Source organism: Phalacrocorax carbo, chromosome 12, assembly GCF_963921805.1.
Source record: "Phalacrocorax carbo chromosome 12, bPhaCar2.1, whole genome shotgun sequence".
In the NCBI taxonomy this organism is placed as follows: Eukaryota; Metazoa; Chordata; class Aves; order Suliformes; family Phalacrocoracidae; genus Phalacrocorax; species Phalacrocorax carbo.
The window spans coordinates 18,417,246-18,436,454 of NC_087524.1; the positions used below are offsets into that span (position 1 = coordinate 18,417,246).

At 51.1% G+C, this 19,209-nt stretch overlaps 1 protein-coding gene across 1 annotated transcript in view; it reads left to right on the forward strand.

The window, feature by feature from the left end:
• The first annotated feature begins 9,314 nt into the window (after nt 1-9,314).
• LOC104047607 (deleted in malignant brain tumors 1 protein) overlaps nt 9,315-19,209 on the forward strand; it is a 55,928-nt gene continuing 46,033 nt past the window's right edge. Inside the window, exons 1-4 of the mRNA XM_064464483.1 lie at nt 9,315-9,642; nt 9,693-9,698; nt 10,306-10,323; nt 11,837-12,148. Of these exons, the coding sequence (XP_064320553.1) occupies nt 9,315-9,642; nt 9,693-9,698; nt 10,306-10,323; nt 11,837-12,148 (664 nt within the window). The remainder of the gene's footprint in view (nt 9,643-9,692; nt 9,699-10,305; nt 10,324-11,836; nt 12,149-19,209) is intronic.

Here is a 19,209-nt window from a genome sequence, read left to right on the forward strand (position 1 = left end):
TAGTGTTTCTATTCACAATAGTTAATCTGTTAATTTTATATCTTTCCGGATGCAGTAAGGATCCTACCTACTCTTCTTACTATTCACCATACAGAGATTTTTGCATTTAATGCTTTTTTGTTTGTTAATCGATACCCATCAGTTTACCTGCAGCATGGGCTTGTGGTTTGCAGGTACAATGACTCGTCTTCCCACTGCTATCACGGCTCTGTTAGTCAGTTCAAGAGGAATGCAGGTTCTTCCCAGGAAAAAGTGAGAGTTGTTACTGGAGCTGTTCAACTTTGGGAAGCTCACTCTGAGAACAGGAATGCTGGTAAGTTTAGATAACTTAAATAACATAAGACTCTATATTACTGCATGTTTGCGTGTCAGTTTGGACATGAAGTCCAGCTCTGAAATATGCCTTTGCTAGTTTATCCATAACTCTCCTATAATTCTTATGGGAATTTTTTTAAATTACTTTTTATAAAATTGTTTTATAATGCTTAAAGCTATTTCCTCTCTATCATAGTTTAGACCCATTATTTGTCCTGCACATATCAAATGGCAATAGATTCAGTTCTGTGGGAAGAGGGATGAGATGTAACTCATCTCCCTGCAGGATTTACATTAATTTTTCAAAGCTGTCTGTGCCTGATTGGTGTGTCTTTTATTTACTAGCAAGCAATCTGTAGGTCCCCTTGGAAATGTTTCCCAGTGTCCTGTAGCTGCTGTTCCACTATCAGAAAAAAGCATCTTATGGCCTTAGAGTGTAACCACTGCAAATTCTTCGTTGCTCTTTAATTTTGTGCCATAATCTTTACTTGTTTGGCATGGCCACAGGATCATTTGTGAAACAATGTGCAATAAAGCAATTTGGTTTCTTCTCAGATCCACATTGCAACACTTTAATTCAAGTTCTCCTTGTCTAATTGCCTTTGAGATTAACTAGCTCATGAAAAAAAATGTAAGCCTCTCGCTTTCTCTTTTATGCACAGAGCTGACCTCTGACACCCAGGCGAAAGAGGAGTCTCAGAGCTCAGTGCCTGCTGCCAGCTCCCACATTCCTCTGGCTCTGGCTGCCGTGGTGCTGGCAGCTGCTGTTCTTACTGTGGGAGGATATATTTTAAAGCGTAAACTGCAGGAACCCATCCTGTACCAGATAATGTGAGGGGCAATCCAACGCTTGCAGGTGGAAGAATATTTTCACCAACCATCTGCTTCATGATTTGGTTTTGCAATCTGTGAAGAGAGTAACTCTTAACTGACTATTCCACCATTCAGACTTTGTTTGAAGAATGTACTATACTAAGGTAAAACCCAGTGTTACCATGAACTGAACTGATAAAGGAGCCTGGCTTTAAAATGCTCAAGTCCATATACACCAAAGGTCTAAAGAAAGGTTGATTGTTCCATCTCAGCATCCAAATAAGCTACCATCTTCAATGCTGGACATGTCAGAGGATGTCAGCTGAGCTCCCAGTTGAGTGTCTGTCTGAGAAGACTGATTTAGGTGACTTGAGAAAGAAGAACTGACTTATTTTGCCATTGCTGATATGCAGATAAAATATCTGTATGGCATCATAAGATACGCTGGAAAGTAATCAAAGAAAAATATTTCTTTGCAGCAAAATATCTCAGTAATGAGCCATAAGCAAAAATGCACAGGAGCTGCACATAAAGAATTGCTCCTGTACAGCTTTCCTTATTTTGGGGGGTATGGTTCTTCACATTTCCATGTTTCTCTGAGAAAATGTAGTCCATTTATAAGATTTTGTATAGAGGGTGAATATAATCAAATCTCTTACGTAAATGTGTAATTTAAAAAAAGAAACAGAAAAGAAAATGGGTTTTGAGCAATACTTTTTGTGTACTTGGACACGTACTGTCTATGTGTCTGGACTCCCAACTACTGCATCATCAGTTTGGAGAACATGTTTTCTGACAAAGTGACTTTGCCAAGCAACGCTTGTGCTCATGTTCTTACGCATTTCTACACCTGTAATGCATGGGGGAGAGCATGTACGTAAGTTGCCATAAGGAAGTGTGTCAGGTCTCCTCTCCCTGTGTTAAAACAAAATAAAAACAATAATAAAGGAAGAATCTGTCTGGAGAAGGCCACATACTACAGGTGGAAAGGTCACTGGTATTTGACTGAGAAACGTTCTCCTTCAGACTTTCCTGTTTTCTAGCCAGCTGTGAAAGAGGAAAGATCATTGGGAACAGTATAATACACTATGTGTGAAGTGAGCCAGAGGCAAAGTAGTGACGTGTAAGGAAGGTGAGCTATACTCTAGGGTGATATCCTGACCTGATGAGGAGGATGCGGGTAGCTCTGACAGGAATCATCATTACAGCCTGTACCATCTCTTCCTGCAAGCTGCATTTTGCTGGTGACTCCATGCAGGCTTCTCGTCACCTCTCCATGTTGTGGAGAAGGGACCATACAAGGAAGGACTGGCATTGCTGACAGAAAGTGGAAGTGAATTTTGTTGTGCACACATGAGGAACAAGGATTGAGGAGGGTCCTCCCCTCCTCTCTGCCTACAGCCACTTTCAAAGGGCAGAGCAATCTGGGAGGCTGATCTGCCTTTCATCTGGTCCTGTTGTGTGGATCGGAGATTGTCCAGGCTCGGAGGAATCCAATAGCCCGTTCAGCACAGTGAAGACTTTCCTGGACCTGGGCTTTCCTACCTCATTACAGGAGGACCTTCCCTTCTGCTCTTCCCAGACTTGCTGTTTTCTCTCCTGCCCCTGCTGGCACCTTGTTGCTGCAGTGTTGCTACCCCACCATTTTTCAGGGCATAGCTTGATGGCACTTCTTCTCCTAGTCTCTGAATATTATTGTAATCAGACAAGCAGAAAGACCTAGGATGTTGGTGACTCCAGTCTGCAACATGCCTGTATTGTTCAGACCTGTCTTCCCATACTATATCAGTGCCAGGGGTCCCACTTGGAGATATACCAAGGTTGTATCAGAATGCAAGGTAGAAATGGTTTCCCTATTAAACTTTGCTATAGAAAACACCTCTAAACTATTTAAATAGTTGGTGTCTCAGAATCATCGTCCTTGTTTTCTGCCACCTTCCTGGATCCACAAGTATTACAGAAATGCAGGATTCAAGAAAACTGGATTTGGTAATGAGGAAAGAGGTACACGTACCTGGTGAATGGTGTCTCTGCCAGGAACCTTCCTGCCCACGTCCTGCCCCACCACATTCAGGAAAGTTTCTATCATAAATCCAGTGGATTTGACTCAGTCTTAGACAGTTCTGATCCACTTGCATCCTCACCCTTAAACAAATGCAGATAGATTTGCAATTACATGCTTCACATGACAAACGCAACAGAGACCAAGAGGCCGTCAAGGAACCTGATAAATCAGATGTAGCTGTCTCACTGCGTCTTAACACATGGATTCAGACTATCATTTCTTTGTCCAGAAGTCTGTGGATACCCTCATTCTAGGCTAGATACTTTCTTATAGTCATGGATGAAAGCTGATTAATCTATGTCTTTTCAATGGTTTTCACTTGAACCTCACAAAAGCCAGTATGTCTGCAGAACTCTCCTAGCAATAGTCAGTAGAAAAGAAAGTGGTTTTAGAGCTTGGTGGAGTTTCTTTCACAGAATAATGTGCTGAGAAACATTTCAAGCTGCCAGAAGAAGTTCTAAAGAGCAAAAATGTATTACTGCAAGAAACTTACCTAATCAATGGGAAAACATGTGCTGTATGGTATTTGCATTAATTAATTAATTAAAATTAATTGGAACATAGCATTTATCTATTCCTACTCTGCAGGATTGTCTGATGATCAAGATGTCTAGAGATATCTGGATCTCTAAAGTTTGTAATAAAGAATTAATTAGTGAAGAATTAATTAATCAGTGTTGTTCATTTACCTAGACAGTTTGAAATGCTTTTTTTCACTTGAACCATCTGGGAGTCACTTTCATGTTCCGCTTCCTCCCCACACTTTTCAGTTATTACAGGAGTTTGGAGAAGAATCGCTATCCATCACTTTTGCTTCACTGATTGCACTGATCGATTGGTCAGTCAAATATACTGGATTTTTTCTGCTTCTTGCCAAAATGTCAAAACCAGAAGAATATGAATAATGAATACCAGGTGTTGTGTACATTTCCTCATCCATGTGCGAATGAGGTTGTTTGTATAACAAAGAAACATATTTACCCATCATAATGTCCACTTGCAAGGCTTCCAACATTATCTTTGGCCTTTTGTGTTTTGCACTTCCTTCTGCCATTCCAACAATGCTGGCCTTTGTGGAAAGACCTTCTAAGTCATTTTTCCCTTGGGGTCCTGAACTTTAGTCTTCATCCTTGATGACTGCCCCTGGAGGCAATAAATTTGTATATGGCAAAAATTGTGCCACAAATTTTAACTGCTGATAATGCCATTCAAGCCATGACGGCTGTAGCAATATGAATCAGATGTAGAACAATATTCTGACTCTTCAGTGCTAGGATGGTCATCAGCCTTGTTAAATGGTTAAAACACAGGAACACAGGAAAGTAACCACTCTGGCAAGAGAGTGATGAATGAGATTTAAGCATTATTCCATGTTGTGGAAAAGCTTTGGATTCATTCTTGAAAGAATAACAAGCTCTAATTGTCACTATGCAAAATTTAAACAAGAAATGTGTTAAGAAAGATTCTTAATAGAACTTTGAACACTTTCCCCCATTTGATGTTTCATAGGATCAAAGGAAATTTTAGAATAAAGTTAAGTTGCAACCTACGTAATTTACTTAAAAATGCACAAAATCCACTGATTTTTCTGCACAGTTTTCACAAAAAGTTATCAGCTGACCCTAATTCTCTTGACAATTTCTTGCAATCTAACAGTGTCTCAGTGAATAGAGTTTTGACTTGATCTTAAAAGTGACAAAAAGGAATGGGTTCATATTGGGGCTGGAAGTGTTGACTTCAACTGCAAGGTTCTTCAGGTATCTTATAGTGATTTGCTTGCAAGGCTTGGCTCAGTCTCTCTCCTTAATTATCTGGAGCAAATTACCCACGTGCAAGGCAAAGTTATCACTCACACACTATGGTATGATCTCCCCTCCGCTTACAGCTGTGGCTCTCAAGCAAGGAAACTAGCAAGCAATATTTCATGCCTCTCTCAAGCCAGGTCCTCTTGCTACCACTCCAGCTCTCTTTCTTGAGGTCCTGGACTGGTAGCTCAGCCCAGGACCACTGGTTACCTCTCCTCCTCTCCTCACATCTCTACCACATTACCTCTCCACTGGTTCCTAAATCCACCAAGAGGCTGCAGCCACCTCCTGCCTTAACCTTCTTGTTGTTGGCTCTGCTGCTGATGGCAGAGGAATGGATGGGGTGGTGGAGCTTGCAATTTTGATAGGATGCAGCTGTCTCCATTAAGTATCTCTCAGTTATCTTCAGCCACTGTTCCGGTAGGTTACGTTCAGACACTCCCAATCATACTTGAACAGGGCCATCAGGTCTTATCTTATTTTATTTGAGTATGCCAAGCCTGTAAGAAATTCATGGCTCCCCAGGGAGACTTGCCTCACAAGTTAGAACCAAGCTACGAAGCTCTTTTATTATTTTAACCCTGTTTAAAATCCATTTACTTTTCAAGATTCCACTACCTTCCCCAGACCTGCTAAGGCATCTCCCCATAAAAGAAAGATAATGAGATTAATCAGCCAGAATTGAAAGGTATCTTTGGATAGGAGCTCATTTTCTTTGTTCAACATGATGATTGTGAAATCTATAATAGCATAAATATTTCCTTCCAGGCAGTGGCAAATGTTACTCTTGAGATATTATCTTAGTGCAAAACCCAGGAAGTTACAAAATCTTGAATAACAGATCAAACATATTTTTGTTTCAGATCATAGGATTGAGGTTGTTTCATTGTTCTCCTTTAGAAAGAGAAATCTATATAGCCACTCCCCTTCCAAAACAGGCTATATATTCTGATGGTCCTTTCTATCAACAGCACCTGATGAGATGGATACCACTATGATTTTGACATGGCTACTCTTGTTAGGTCCGGCAGTCCTGGAGGTCAAATCAGGTAAAGCATTTAGACTTGTTCCAAGGTGCATAAAAAAAATATGAAGACTGATTGGGGTCCTCTCTGTTTATTCTGCGACTAGAAATCACATTCATGTTGGTATTGGTTTGGGCAAAAGACTAAAAGGGAAATTGGATGAAAGAGATAGATAGCACAGTTTTGTTCTACTAAAATTATTAACTAATCATCACAGTGAATTATAAGAATGATTTAAACAATTTGGTGGAGTTCATTTTTCTGCCACAGGGTAGTGCTTGTCTTAGTGCCTTAGTGCCTGTGATACTTGTGTCTGTATGTTATGAATGAATCGTTCTTCCAGTTCCAGAAATTTGATCTAAGAATTATGGAAGAATGTTTTGGAGGTTTTTTTGGTGTGTTTTTTTTTTAAAGTATGTTTATTCCAGAGCATATGCACACATATCTCTACTATATATTTAATATTGCTTGAATTATTTGATTCTTCTTGATCTTATGTACAATTTAATGAGATACAACAAGATGTTAGTTTTCATGGTCTAGCACTGTGGATAAACAAGGGACATCTAAAAATAATGAAAGACATGAAATGTTTTTAGTTCAAATTTTTTTGTCATTGACTTTTTCCTTACATGATTGGTTTCTATCTCCTAAGGAACTTAGGTGATTTTGAGATGAATAGTTCTATGTATATCCTAGAATAATTGCAGGCTATTTTTATAGCTAGTTATTTAAGCATCATTATGATAATTTATATTGCCATCATCCAGCTAATCCATTTTCCTTCATCTGTCCTCTGCTTGCCTAGTGATAAGCCATCTCTCTCTTGCTGCTCCAGTTCTCTCTGCTCTTGGCTTCATTCCCCAGCTCCTGCCTCTGTCTCCTGGGTCACAGTAAGTGCTGTATTTGTATAATCTCAGCTTTTGTATTTTTGACGCAGGATGCTACCTGTCTAAACACATGACCAGCTGATGAGTATGTTTTCGCAGTGATCTAAGATCTAAGAATGAAAGCAAATAAAACTGTTTTAGATCAGCTTTAATTTCCCAATCCCATTCTGACTTTTTGCCAGGTTTGCTGTTTCACCTTTCAAAAATTCTGTGAGTCTGGTACAAAAATGTTCATGACCAAGCAGATATTTGAAGAAAGTCAAGGTGCACTTTCGTAGCTTCTCCCTTTGAAGTGCAAGTTAAATGCATACAAATAGGAACAAATTTCGTTTGGACACGCTCTTTGTTCTTGTAGTCTAACAACAAAGAATTAGGTGTAGTGAAGAAATCCTGAACTTCTTAGATTTGTTTTGCTTTGGATGACTTATCCAGTGTTTAATAACAAGAGAGCAGTGTCCATTCTTTTGAACACTTAGTGGAATTCTTCCACTAAAATTACTTTTAAAAACTATAGGATTTGGTTGTGATAGGTAGACTCTGGGTCCTCAAGATTCTGCTAAAAAATTTTAGAGGAAGAAGACAGCATCTAGTTAAATTGCATAAACCACAGAGAAAAATAAAGAATGGCTATTGTTTTCTCTAAAATTCTGTAGTTTTTCTGAAGGATTCATTTGGCCTAATTCTGACATTATTTTAAGCAAAGTAGTGCTCTGCTTGTTGACCTTCAGTAGTGCATTTTGTCTCATGAATTTCAATTTGTCTGCCTAGTAATTTTTATATGGCTGCACTGTAGCAGCCCGATGAGCAAAAGTTTAGGAAAAAGTCATGATCTTGGCTGTCCAACCTGGATCTTCCTTTGTTCCTGAAGCCTTGGTGATCTCCCTGAGCCACTGCTCTGCTTTCTCCGCTCTGGACCCAGGTCAGCAGAGGCTTTGTACATCATGTAGAAGTGCTACACATACATACTTCTAGTAAGATGCAGGTTGAGGGCAGGAAAGCTATGCTATACATTCTAAGTTTCAGGAGTGCTCAATGCAAATTGCGATATCTCCTTGTTCTTTAATGAATAGAAGAAATACATAAACAAGTGTTCTTAAAAAATGCCTTTTTCTTCCTATTAACGAGGTGAAAAAAATTTAATGCTGTTTTCTTAAAACAGTTTTACTAAGATTTCATAGATACTGAAATTAATTATCTCTCCACTGCTTTTCTACTATGCGTTTCATAAAGAATTTCCTTTTGTGCTTAAATAGTTCGTGCTTAGCGTGCTGTCTAAATTTTCTGTAGAAATTTTGCATAAAATACATGCAGCTCATTTAGAGTTCGGGAAGAAAGGAAGAAAAACGGTGCGTATCACCTCTTTCCTCACTGGCATTTAACCCTGGGCGAGGCAAGCACCTATTAGGAAAGACGGGGCAAAAGGACAGAATAGATGCCAGCAGGCACAACATGCCTACAACAGGCTGGCTGTTTTCAACAGGTAATTCATGGCAGCCTGATCCACTGCTGGCCTGAACCAAGAACCACAACAAGACCACTGCCCAGGCTGCTCCTGGGTATGACCTGAGCTTCCGCAGAAGGTTGTCCGCGATAGTGATATGTACAACCTCTGCTGATGCCAGCAATCCTACAAGTCAAGTGTCACCCACTGATCTCCTTCATGCCCCTGATCTGCCTTCACAGACCTCACTGCACTGGAGGGAGTCCCTCATCCCAGTTAGGCCACTCCAGTTAGGCCATTCCTGGCACCCAAGACCACAGTGAGGGTGCAACCAGAGAATGGAGAGGAGCTGGTGAACTGTGGGGCTGTGGCTTGGGGCCAGGACCTGTGCAGCCATTGCTGCTGAAGGAAACTGTTCAGGCAGGGGTTTCCTCTCACGGTGACTGGTGGGACTGTGATGGGGGATCATTCTGCATCCGCCCCTCCAGTTTGTGCACATGTGGTGACATAGCTGCTTCCTAGAGATGCTCTGGGATTGGGGATGTGGCTAGAAAAGAGAGAGCTGCTGCATCAAATGTTTTGTAATGCAAGTTAGACCTCCATAGGCATGTGGTTCCTGACCAGGAGAGCAGATGGGCTGAGCAAAACAGACGAGTCACAGTGGTCATTTCAGCTGAAAGAAAGACCGCCGCATGACGTGAAGTGCCATAGGACGGGAGCTCCTGGAAGATGGGCTAATCTGGGGTGCATGACATGTGCTGACTGTGTTCAGAGCCTTTTTCATTGACACCAAATTCTTACTTGCATCCGTAGCTGCAGCGTCCACCACAGGCTGGTCGTATTCAAGAGGTAATTTGCACCCACCAGACCCGTCCTTGGCCTTGCAGCAGCCATGCAGGCTCCCTGCTGTAGGGGCCCACCTGGGGACTGCAGGGTGCCGGGCTGGAGGGACCCTAACCCATGTGCCTCACCCCAGGCGCGGGCCTGCGGCTCTCCGGCGGGAGGAACGGCTGTGAGGGCCGCGTGGAGGTGTACCACAGCAGCAGCTGGGGGACGGTGTGTGATGACTGGTGGGACGTGAGAGATGCCCAGGTGGTGTGCCGGCAGCTGGGCTGCGGCCAGGCCATCAGTGCCCCGGGCAACGCGCACTTCGGCCCCGGCTCTGGGCCCATCTTCCTGGACAACTTGCTGTGCAGTGGGCACGAGCCCTTCCTCCAGATGTGTGAGCACAATGGCTGGGGTGTGCACAACTGCTGGCATATGGAGGACGCCAGTGTCATCTGTGCAGGTGCGTGGGCAGCAGAGGCCACCAGCTCTCCCGCAGATCCCACCAGGCAGGATTCGGTGCCCTCCCTTGTGAGCAGCCTTGCTTACCTCCCTCAGTAGGGCCAGGGCAGAGTGGCGAGGTTGGGGGCTCTTGCTGCCTTGGGCTGGAAACATGAGCCTTCCAAGAGGCCCATTTTTGCACAGAGAGGGCACAGCAGCCCCCCTACACTTGCAGCTCTAGGTGCTCAGTGCGTTGGCAAAGAGCAGAATTGCAGGATCACGGCATGGGGAGGATGGGGCAGCACTGAGTACATGTCAGGGTGGTGTCTGCAAGGGGAAAAGCAGGACAGAGTCCCTCTTGCCATTAGTACTCCAGCCTTGCAATTCCATGTCCATGTCCATGTCCATGTCCATCCATTGCCACAAGCCTGCTGCATTTGCTGCCCTTTCATTCATTCCATCTTCTTCCTTGCAGGTGCACAACCAACCCCCCCTGCGGAATGGCCTTACACAACAGGTAAGTGGTGCCCAGCCAGCTTATTCCCAGCCTTGCAGTGAGCCCCAGCCCAGCACGAGAAGCGCGGAGGGAGGATGTGCTGGCCTGTGCCCACCCGGCGCAGGGCTGCTGCTCGTCTCTGCCCATGGCAAGGGGCCATGAGGTTTGGGGGCTGCTGCTGGGGAGGAGCTGAGCTGCTGCCAAAGGGTGGCTGCAGTGGTGACAGGCCCGAGCCCTGCCCTGCCACGTACCCCGTGGCTCCTGGCTCTGGGGCAGCAAGTGCCAAGTGGATGGGAGTAATCCCTTGCCTCTGTCCCATCCGCCAGCCAGGGCAGCCCAGGACGCAGGCTGCTGCTCTGATGCCAGGGCACGGTAGTGGCTTTGCAATGTCAAGCCAAGGTGGCCAGCACCCTTGCAGGCACACTGTCAGGTGCCATGGACCCAAACATATCCACGGTGCATGAGTGGTCTCCCTCAGGGGACGGGCCACGCTCCAGGTGTGCAACAGGTTTCTCTGAAAATGGCCCAGTACCCTGAGCGCCTCTGCGCACAGGCAGCTTTCACGGACGCCCCAGCAGGTCCCTGCACATGGTGCATCTGCCCTCCACCCACCCAGGGTCTTTGCTGAGCCACGGGCCTCCCCTACTCCCTTTGGGTCTGCACCACCCCAGCTCACAGTCACCGCAGCCAAATCCCCAAAACAGCCCGGGAGGTGGAGACTGTGGGTGCTGGGCTGGCGGGAACCTGACATGGTGCCACGTGGTTTCCATGACAAACACCACAGCAATAACAATCCCCGCAGCGGGAACAACCTCCCCATTAGAGACGACCACCACAGCACTAACAAGCCCCACAGGAGAGACAACCTCCCGAGCAGAGACGACCACCACAGCACCACCGTCTACCACGCTACAGGAGAGCACTCCAGGTAACCCTGTCCACTGTCACCCACTGATCTCCTTCGTGCCCCTGATCTGCCTTCACAGACCTCACTGCACTGGAGGGAGTCCCTCATCCCAGTTAGGCCACTCCAGTTAGGCCATTCCTGGCACCCAAGACCACAGTGAGGGTGCAACCAGAGAATGGAGAGGAGCTGGTGAACTGTGGGGCTGTGGCTTGGGGCCAGGACCTGTGCAGCCATTGCTGCTGAAGGAAACTGTTCAGGCAGGGGTTTCCTCTCACGGTGACTGGTGGGACTGTGATGGGGGATCGTTCTGCATCCGCCCCTCCAGTTTGTGCACATGTGGTGACATAGCTGCTTCCTAGAGATGCTCTGGGATTGGGGATGTGGCTAGAAAAGAGAGAGCTGCTGCATCAAATGTTTTGTAATGCAAGTTAGACCTCCATAGGCATGTGGTTCCTGACCAGGAGAGCAGATGGGCTGAGCAAAACAGACGAGTCACAGTGGTCATTTCAGCTGAAAGAAAGACCGCCGCATGACGTGAAGTGCCATAGGACGGGAGCTCCTGGAAGATGGGCTAATCTGGGGTGCATGACATGTGCTGACTGTGTTCAGAGCCTTTTTCATTGACACCAAATTCTTACTTGCATCCGTAGCTGCAGCGTCCACCACAGGCTGGTCGTATTCAAGAGGTAATTTGCACCCACCAGACCCGTCCTTGGCCTTGCAGCAGCCATGCAGGCTCCCTGCTGTAGGGGCCCACCTGGGGACTGCAGGGTGCCGGGCTGGAGGGACCCTAACCCATGTGCCTCACCCCAGGCGCGGGCCTGCGGCTCTCCGGCGGGAGGAACGGCTGTGAGGGCCGCGTGGAGGTGTACCACAGCAGCAGCTGGGGGACGGTGTGTGATGACTGGTGGGACGTGAGAGATGCCCAGGTGGTGTGCCGGCAGCTGGGCTGCGGCCAGGCCATCAGTGCCCCGGGCAACGCGCACTTCGGCCCCGGCTCTGGGCCCATCTTCCTGGACAACTTGCTGTGCAGTGGGCACGAGCCCTTCCTCCAGATGTGTGAGCACAATGGCTGGGGTGTGCACAACTGCTGGCATATGGAGGACGCCAGTGTCATCTGTGCAGGTGCGTGGGCAGCAGAGGCCACCAGCTCTCCCGCAGATCCCACCAGGCAGGATTCGGTGCCCTCCCTTGTGAGCAGCCTTGCTTACCTCCCTCAGTAGGGCCAGGGCAGAGTGGCGAGGTTGGGGGCTCTTGCTGCCTTGGGCTGGAAACATGAGCCTTCCAAGAGGCCCATTTTTGCACAGAGAGGGCACAGCAGCCCCCCTACACTTGCAGCTCTAGGTGCTCAGTGTGTTGGCAAAGAGCAGAATTGCAGGATCACGGCATGGGGAGGATGGGGCAGCACTGAGTACATGTCAGGGTGGTGTCTGCAAGGGGAAAAGCAGGACAGAGTCCCTCTTGCCATTAGTGCTCCAGCCTTGCAATTCCATGTCCATGTCCATGTCCATGTCCATCCATTGCCACAAGCCTGCTGCATTTGCTGCCCTTTCATTCATTCCATCTTCTTCCTTGCAGGTGCACAACCAACCCCCCCTGCTGAATGGCCTTACACAACAGGTAAGTGGTGCCCAGCCAGCTTATTCCCAGCCTTGCAGTGAGCCCCAGCCCAGCACGAGAAGCGCGGAGGGAGGATGTGCTGGCCTGTGCCCACCCGGCGCAGGGCTGCTGCTCGTCTCTGCCCATGGCAAGGGGCCATGAGGTTTGGGGGCTGCTGCTGGGGAGGAGCTGAGCTGCTGCCAAAGGGTGGCTGCAGTGGTGACAGGCCCGAGCCCTGCCCTGCCACGTACCCCGTGGCTCCTGGCTCTGGGGCAGCAAGTGCCAAGTGGATGGGAGTAATCCCTTGCCTCTGTCCCATCCGCCAGCCAGGGCAGCCCAGGACGCAGGCTGCTGCTCTGATGCCAGGGCACGGTAGTGGCTTTGCAATGTCAAGCCAAGGTGGCCAGCACCCTTGCAGGCACACTGTCAGGTGCCATGGACCCAAACATATCCACGGTGCATGAGTGGTCGCCCTCAGGGGACGGGCCACGCTCCAGGTGTGCAACAGGTTTCTCTGAAAATGGCCCAGTGCCCTGAGCGCCTCTGCCCACAGGCAGCTTTCACGGACGCCCCAGCAGGTCCCTGCACATGGTGCATCTGCCCTCCACCCACCCAGGGTCTTTGCTGAGCCACGGGCCTCCCCTACTCCCTTTGGGTCTGCACCACCCCAGCTCACAGTCACCGCAGCCAAATCCCCAAAACAGCCCGGGAGGTGGAGACTGTGGGTGCTGGGCTGGCGGGAACCTGACATGGTGCCACGTGGTTTCCATGACAAACACCACAGCAATAACAATCCCCGCAGCGGGAACAACCTCCCCATTAGAGACGACCACCACAGCACTAACAAGCCCCACAGGAGAGACAACCTCCCGAGCAGAGACGACCACCACAGCACCACCGTCTACCACGCTACAGGAGAGCACTCCAGGTAACCCTGTCCACTGTCACCCACTGATCTCCTTCGTGCCCCTGATCTGCCTTCACAGACCTCACTGCACTGGAGGGAGTCCCTCATCCCAGTTAGGCCACTCCAGTTAGGCCATTCCTGGCACCCAAGACCACAGTGAGGGTGCAACCAGAGAATGGAGAGGAGCTGGTGAACTGTGGGGCTGTGGCTTGGGGCCAGGACCTGTGCAGCCATTGCTGCTGAAGGAAACTGTTCAGGCAGGGGTTTCCTCTCATGGCCACCAGCTCTCCCGCAGATCCCACCAGGCAGGATTCGGTGCCCTCCCTTGTGAGCAGCCTTGCTTACCTCCCTCAGTAGGGCCAGGGCAGAGTGGCGAGGTTGGGGGCTCTTGCTGCCTTGGGCTGGAAACATGAGCCTTCCAAGAGGCCCATTTTTGCACAGAGAGGGCACAGCAGCCCCCCTACACTTGCAGCTCTAGGTGCTCAGTGCGTTGGCAAAGAGCAGAATTGCAGGATCACGGCATGGGGAGGATGGGGCAGCACTGAGTACATGTCAGGGTGGTGTCTGCAAGGGGAAAAGCAGGACAGAGTCCCTCTTGCCATTAGTACTCCAGCCTTGCAATTCCATGTCCATGTCCATGTCCATGTCCATCCATTGCCACAAGCCTGCTGCATTTGCTGCCCTTTCATTCATTCCATCTTCTTCCTTGCAGGTGCACAACCAACCCCCCCTGCGGAATGGCCTTACACAACAGGTAAGTGGTGCCCAGCCAGCTTATTCCCAGCCTTGCAGTGAGCCCCAGCCCAGCACGAGAAGCGCGGAGGGAGGATGTGCTGGCCTGTGCCCACCCAGCGCAGGGCTGCTGCTCGTCTCTGCCCATGGCAAGGGGCCATGAGGTTTGGGGGCTGCTGCTGGGGAGGAGCTGAGCTGCTGCCAAAGGGTGGCTGCAGTGGTGACAGGCCCGAGCCCTGCCCTGCCACGTACCCCGTGGCTCCTGGCTCTGGGGCAGCAAGTGCCAAGTGGATGGGAGTAATCCCTTGCCTCTGTCCCATCCGCCAGCCAGGGCAGCCCAGGACGCAGGCTGCTGCTCTGATGCCAGGGCACGGTAGTGGCTTTGCAATGTCAAGCCAAGGTGGCCAGCACCCTTGCAGGCACACTGTCAGGTGCCATGGACCCAAACATATCCACGGTGCATGAGTGGTCGCCCTCAGGGGACGGGCCACGCTCCAGGTGTGCAACAGGTTTCTCTGAAAATGGCCCAGTGCCCTGAGCGCCTCTGCCCACAGGCAGCTTTCACGGACGCCCCAGCAGGTCCCTGCACATGGTGCATCTGCCCTCCACCCACCCAGGGTCTTTGCTGAGCCACGGGCCTCCCCTACTCCCTTTGGGTCTGCACCACCCCAGCTCACAGTCACCGCAGCCAAATCCCCAAAACAGCCCGGGAGGTGGAGACTGTGGGTGCTGGGCTGGCGGGAACCTGACATGGTGCCACGTGGTTTCCATGACAAACACCACAGCAATAACAATCCCCGCAGTGGGAACAACCTCCCCATTAGAGACGACCACCACAGCACTAACAAGCCCCACAGGAGAGACAACCTCCCGAGCAGAGACGACCACCACAGCACCACCGTCTACCACGCTACAGGAGAGCACTCCAGGTAACCCTGTCCACTGTCACCCACTGATCTCCTTCGTGCCCCTGATCTGCCTTCACAGACCTCACTGCACTGGAGGGAGTCCCTCATCCCAGTTAGGCCACTCCAGTTAGGCCATTCCTGGCACCCAAGACCACAGTGAGGGTGCAACCAGAGAATGGAGAGGAGCTGGTGAACTGTGGGGCTGTGGCTTGGGGCCAGGACCTGTGCAGCCATTGCTGCTGAAGGAAACTGTTCAGGCAGGGGTTTCCTCTCATGGCCACCAGCTCTCCCGCAGATCCCACCAGGCAGGATTCGGTGCCCTCCCTTGTGAGCAGCCTTGCTTACCTCCCTCAGTAGGGCCAGGGCAGAGTGGCGAGGTTGGGGGCTCTTGCTGCCTTGGGCTGGAAACATGAGCCTTCCAAGAGGCCCATTTTTGCACAGAGAGGGCACAGCAGCCCCCCTACACTTGCAGCTCTAGGTGCTCAGTGCGTTGGCAAAGAGCAGAATTGCAGGATCACGGCATGGGGAGGATGGGGCAGCACTGAGTACATGTCAGGGTGGTGTCTGCAAGGGGAAAAGCAGGACAGAGTCCCTCTTGCCATTAGTGCTCCAGCCTTGCAATTCCATGTCCATGTCCATGTCCATCCATTGCCACAAGCCTGCTGCATTTGCTGCCCTTTCATTCATTCCATCTTCTTCCTTGCAGGTGCACAACCAACCCCCCCTGCGGAATGGCCTTACACAACAGGTAAGTGGTGCCCAGCCAGCTTATTCCCAGCCTTGCAGTGAGCCCCAGCCCAGCACGAGAAGCGCGGAGGGAGGATGTGCTGGCCTGTGCCCACCCGGCGCAGGGCTGCTGCTCGTCTCTGCCCATGGCAAGGGGCCATGAGGTTTGGGGGCTGCTGCTGGGGAGGAGCTGAGCTGCTGCCAAAGGGTGGCTGCAGTGGTGACAGGCCCGAGCCCTGCCCTGCCACGTACCCCGTGGCTCCTGGCTCTGGGGCAGCAAGTGCCAAGTGGATGGGAGTAATCCCTTGCCTCTGTCCCATCCGCCAGCCAGGGCAGCCCAGGACGCAGGCTGCTGCTCTGATGCCAGGGCACGGTAGTGGCTTTGCAATGTCAAGCCAAGGTGGCCAGCACCCTTGCAGGCACACTGTCAGGTGCCATGGACCCAAACATATCCACGGTGCATGAGTGGTCGCCCTCAGGGGACGGGCCACGCTCCAGGTGTGCAACAGGTTTCTCTGAAAATGGCCCAGTGCCCTGAGCGCCTCTGCCCACAGGCAGCTTTCACGGACGCCCCAGCAGGTCCCTGCACATGGTGCATCTGCCCTCCACCCACCCAGGGTCTTTGCTGAGCCACGGGCCTCCCCTACTCCCTTTGGGTCTGCACCACCCCAGCTCACAGTCACCGCAGCCAAATCCCCAAAACAGCCCGGGAGGTGGAGACTGTGGGTGCTGGGCTGGCGGGAACCTGACATGGTGCCACGTGGTTTCCATGACAAACACCACAGCAATAACAATCCCCGCAGCGGGAACAACCTCCCCATTAGAGACGACCACCACAGCACTAACAAGCCCCACAGGAGAGACAACCTCCCGAGCAGAGACGACCACCACAGCACCACCGTCTACCACGCTACAGGAGAGCACTCCAGGTAACCCTGTCCACTGTCACCCACTGATCTCCTTCGTGCCCCTGATCTGCCTTCACAGACCTCACTGCACTGGAGGGAGTCCCTCATCCCAGTTAGGCCACTCCAGTTAGGCCATTCCTGGCACCCAAGACCACAGTGAGGGTGCAACCAGAGAATGGAGAGGAGCTGGTGAACTGTGGGGCTGTGGCTTGGGGCCAGGACCTGTGCAGCCATTGCTGCTGAAGGAAACTGTTCAGGCAGGGGTTTCCTCTCATGGCCACCAGCTCTCCCGCAGATCCCACCAGGCAGGATTCGGTGCCCTCCCTTGTGAGCAGCCTTGCTTACCTCCCTCAGTAGGGCCAGGGCAGAGTGGCGAGGTTGGGGGCTCTTGCTGCCTTGGGCTGGAAACATGAGCCTTCCAAGAGGCCCATTTTTGCACAGAGAGGGCACAGCAGCCCCCCTACACTTGCAGCTCTAGGTGCTCAGTGTGTTGGCAAAGAGCAGAATTGCAGGATCACGGCATGGGGAGGATGGGGCAGCACTGAGTACATGTCAGGGTGGTGTCTGCAAGGGGAAAAGCAGGACAGAGTCCCTCTTGCCATTAGTGCTCCAGCCTTGCAATTCCATGTCCATGTCCATGTCCATGTCCATCCATTGCCACAAGCCTGCTGCATTTGCTGCCCTTTCATTCATTCCATCTTCTTCCTTGCAGGTGCACAACCAACCCCCCCTGCTGAATGGCCTTACACAACAGGTAAGTGGTGCCCAGCCAGCTTATTCCCAGCCTTGCAGTGAGCCCCAGCCCAGCACGAGAAGCGCGGAGGGAGGATGTGCTGGCCTGTGCCCACCCGGCGCAGGGCTGCTGCTCGTCTCTGCCCATGGCAAGGGGCCATGAGGTTTGGGGGCTGCTGCTGGGGAGGAGCTGAGCTGCTGCCAAAGGGTGGCTGCAGTGGTGACAGGCCCGAGCCCTGCCCTGCCACGTACCCCGTGGCTCCTGGCTCTGGGGCAGCAAGTGCCAAGTGGATGGGAGTAATCCCTTGCCTCTGTCCCATCCGCCAGCCAGGGCAGCCCAGGACGCAGGCTGCTGCTCTGATGCCAGGGCACGGTAGTGGCTTTGCAATGTCAAGCCAAGGTGGCCAGCACCCTTGCAGGCACACTGTCAGGTGCCATGGACCCAAACATATCCACGGTGCATGAGTGGTCGCCCTCAGGGGACGGGCCACGCTCCAGGTGTGCAACAGGTTTCTCTGAAAATGGCCCAGTGCCCTGAGCGCCTCTGCCCACAGGCAGCTTTCACGGACGCCCCAGCAGGTCCCTGCACATGGTGCATCTGCCCTCCACCCACCCAGGGTCTTTGCTGAGCCACGGGCCTCCCCTACTCCCTTTGGGTCTGCACCACCCCAGCTCACAGTCACCGCAGCCAAATCCCCAAAACAGCCCGGGAGGTGGAGACTGTGGGTGCTGGGCTGGCGGGAACCTGACATGGTGCCACGTGGTTTCCATGACAAACACCACAGCAATAACAATCCCCGCAGCGGGAACAACCTCCCCATTAGAGACGACCACCACAGCACTAACAAGCCCCACAGGAGAGACAACCTCCCGAGCAGAGACGACCACCACAGCACCACCGTCTACCACGCTACAGGAGAGCACTCCAGGTAACCCTGTCCACTGTCACCCACTGATCTCCTTCGTGCCCCTGATCTGCCTTCACAGACCTCACTGCACTGGAGGGAGTCCCTCATCCCAGTTAGGCCACTCCAGTTAGGCCATTCCTGGCACCCAAGACCACAGTGAGGGTGCAACCAGAGAATGGAGAGGAGCTGGTGAACTGTGGGGCTGTGGCTTGGGGCCAGGACCTGTGCAGCCATTGCTGCTGAAGGAAACTGTTCAGGCAGGGGTTTCCTCTCATGGCCACCAGCTCTCCCGCAGATCCCACCAGGCAGGATTCGGTGCCCTCCCTTGTGAGCAGCCTTGCTTACCTCCCTCAGTAGGGCCAGGGCAGAGTGGCGAGGTTGGGGGCTCTTGCTGCCTTGGGCTGGAAACATGAGCCTTCCAAGAGGCCCATTTTTGCACAGAGAGGGCACAGCAGCCCCCCTACACTTGCAGCTCTAGGTGCTCAGTGCGTTGGCAAAGAGCAGAATTGCAGGATCACGGCATGGGGAGGATGGGGCAGCACTGAGTACATGTCAGGGTGGTGTCTGCAAGGGGAAAAGCAGGACAGAGTCCCTCTTGCCATTAGTGCTCCAGCCTTGCAATTCCATGTCCATGTCCATGTCCATGTCCATCCATTGCCACAAGCCTGCTGCATTTGCTGCCCTTTCATTCATTCCATCTTCTTCCTTGCAGGTGCACAACCAACCCCCCCTGCTGAATGGCCTTACACAACAGGTAAGTGGTGCC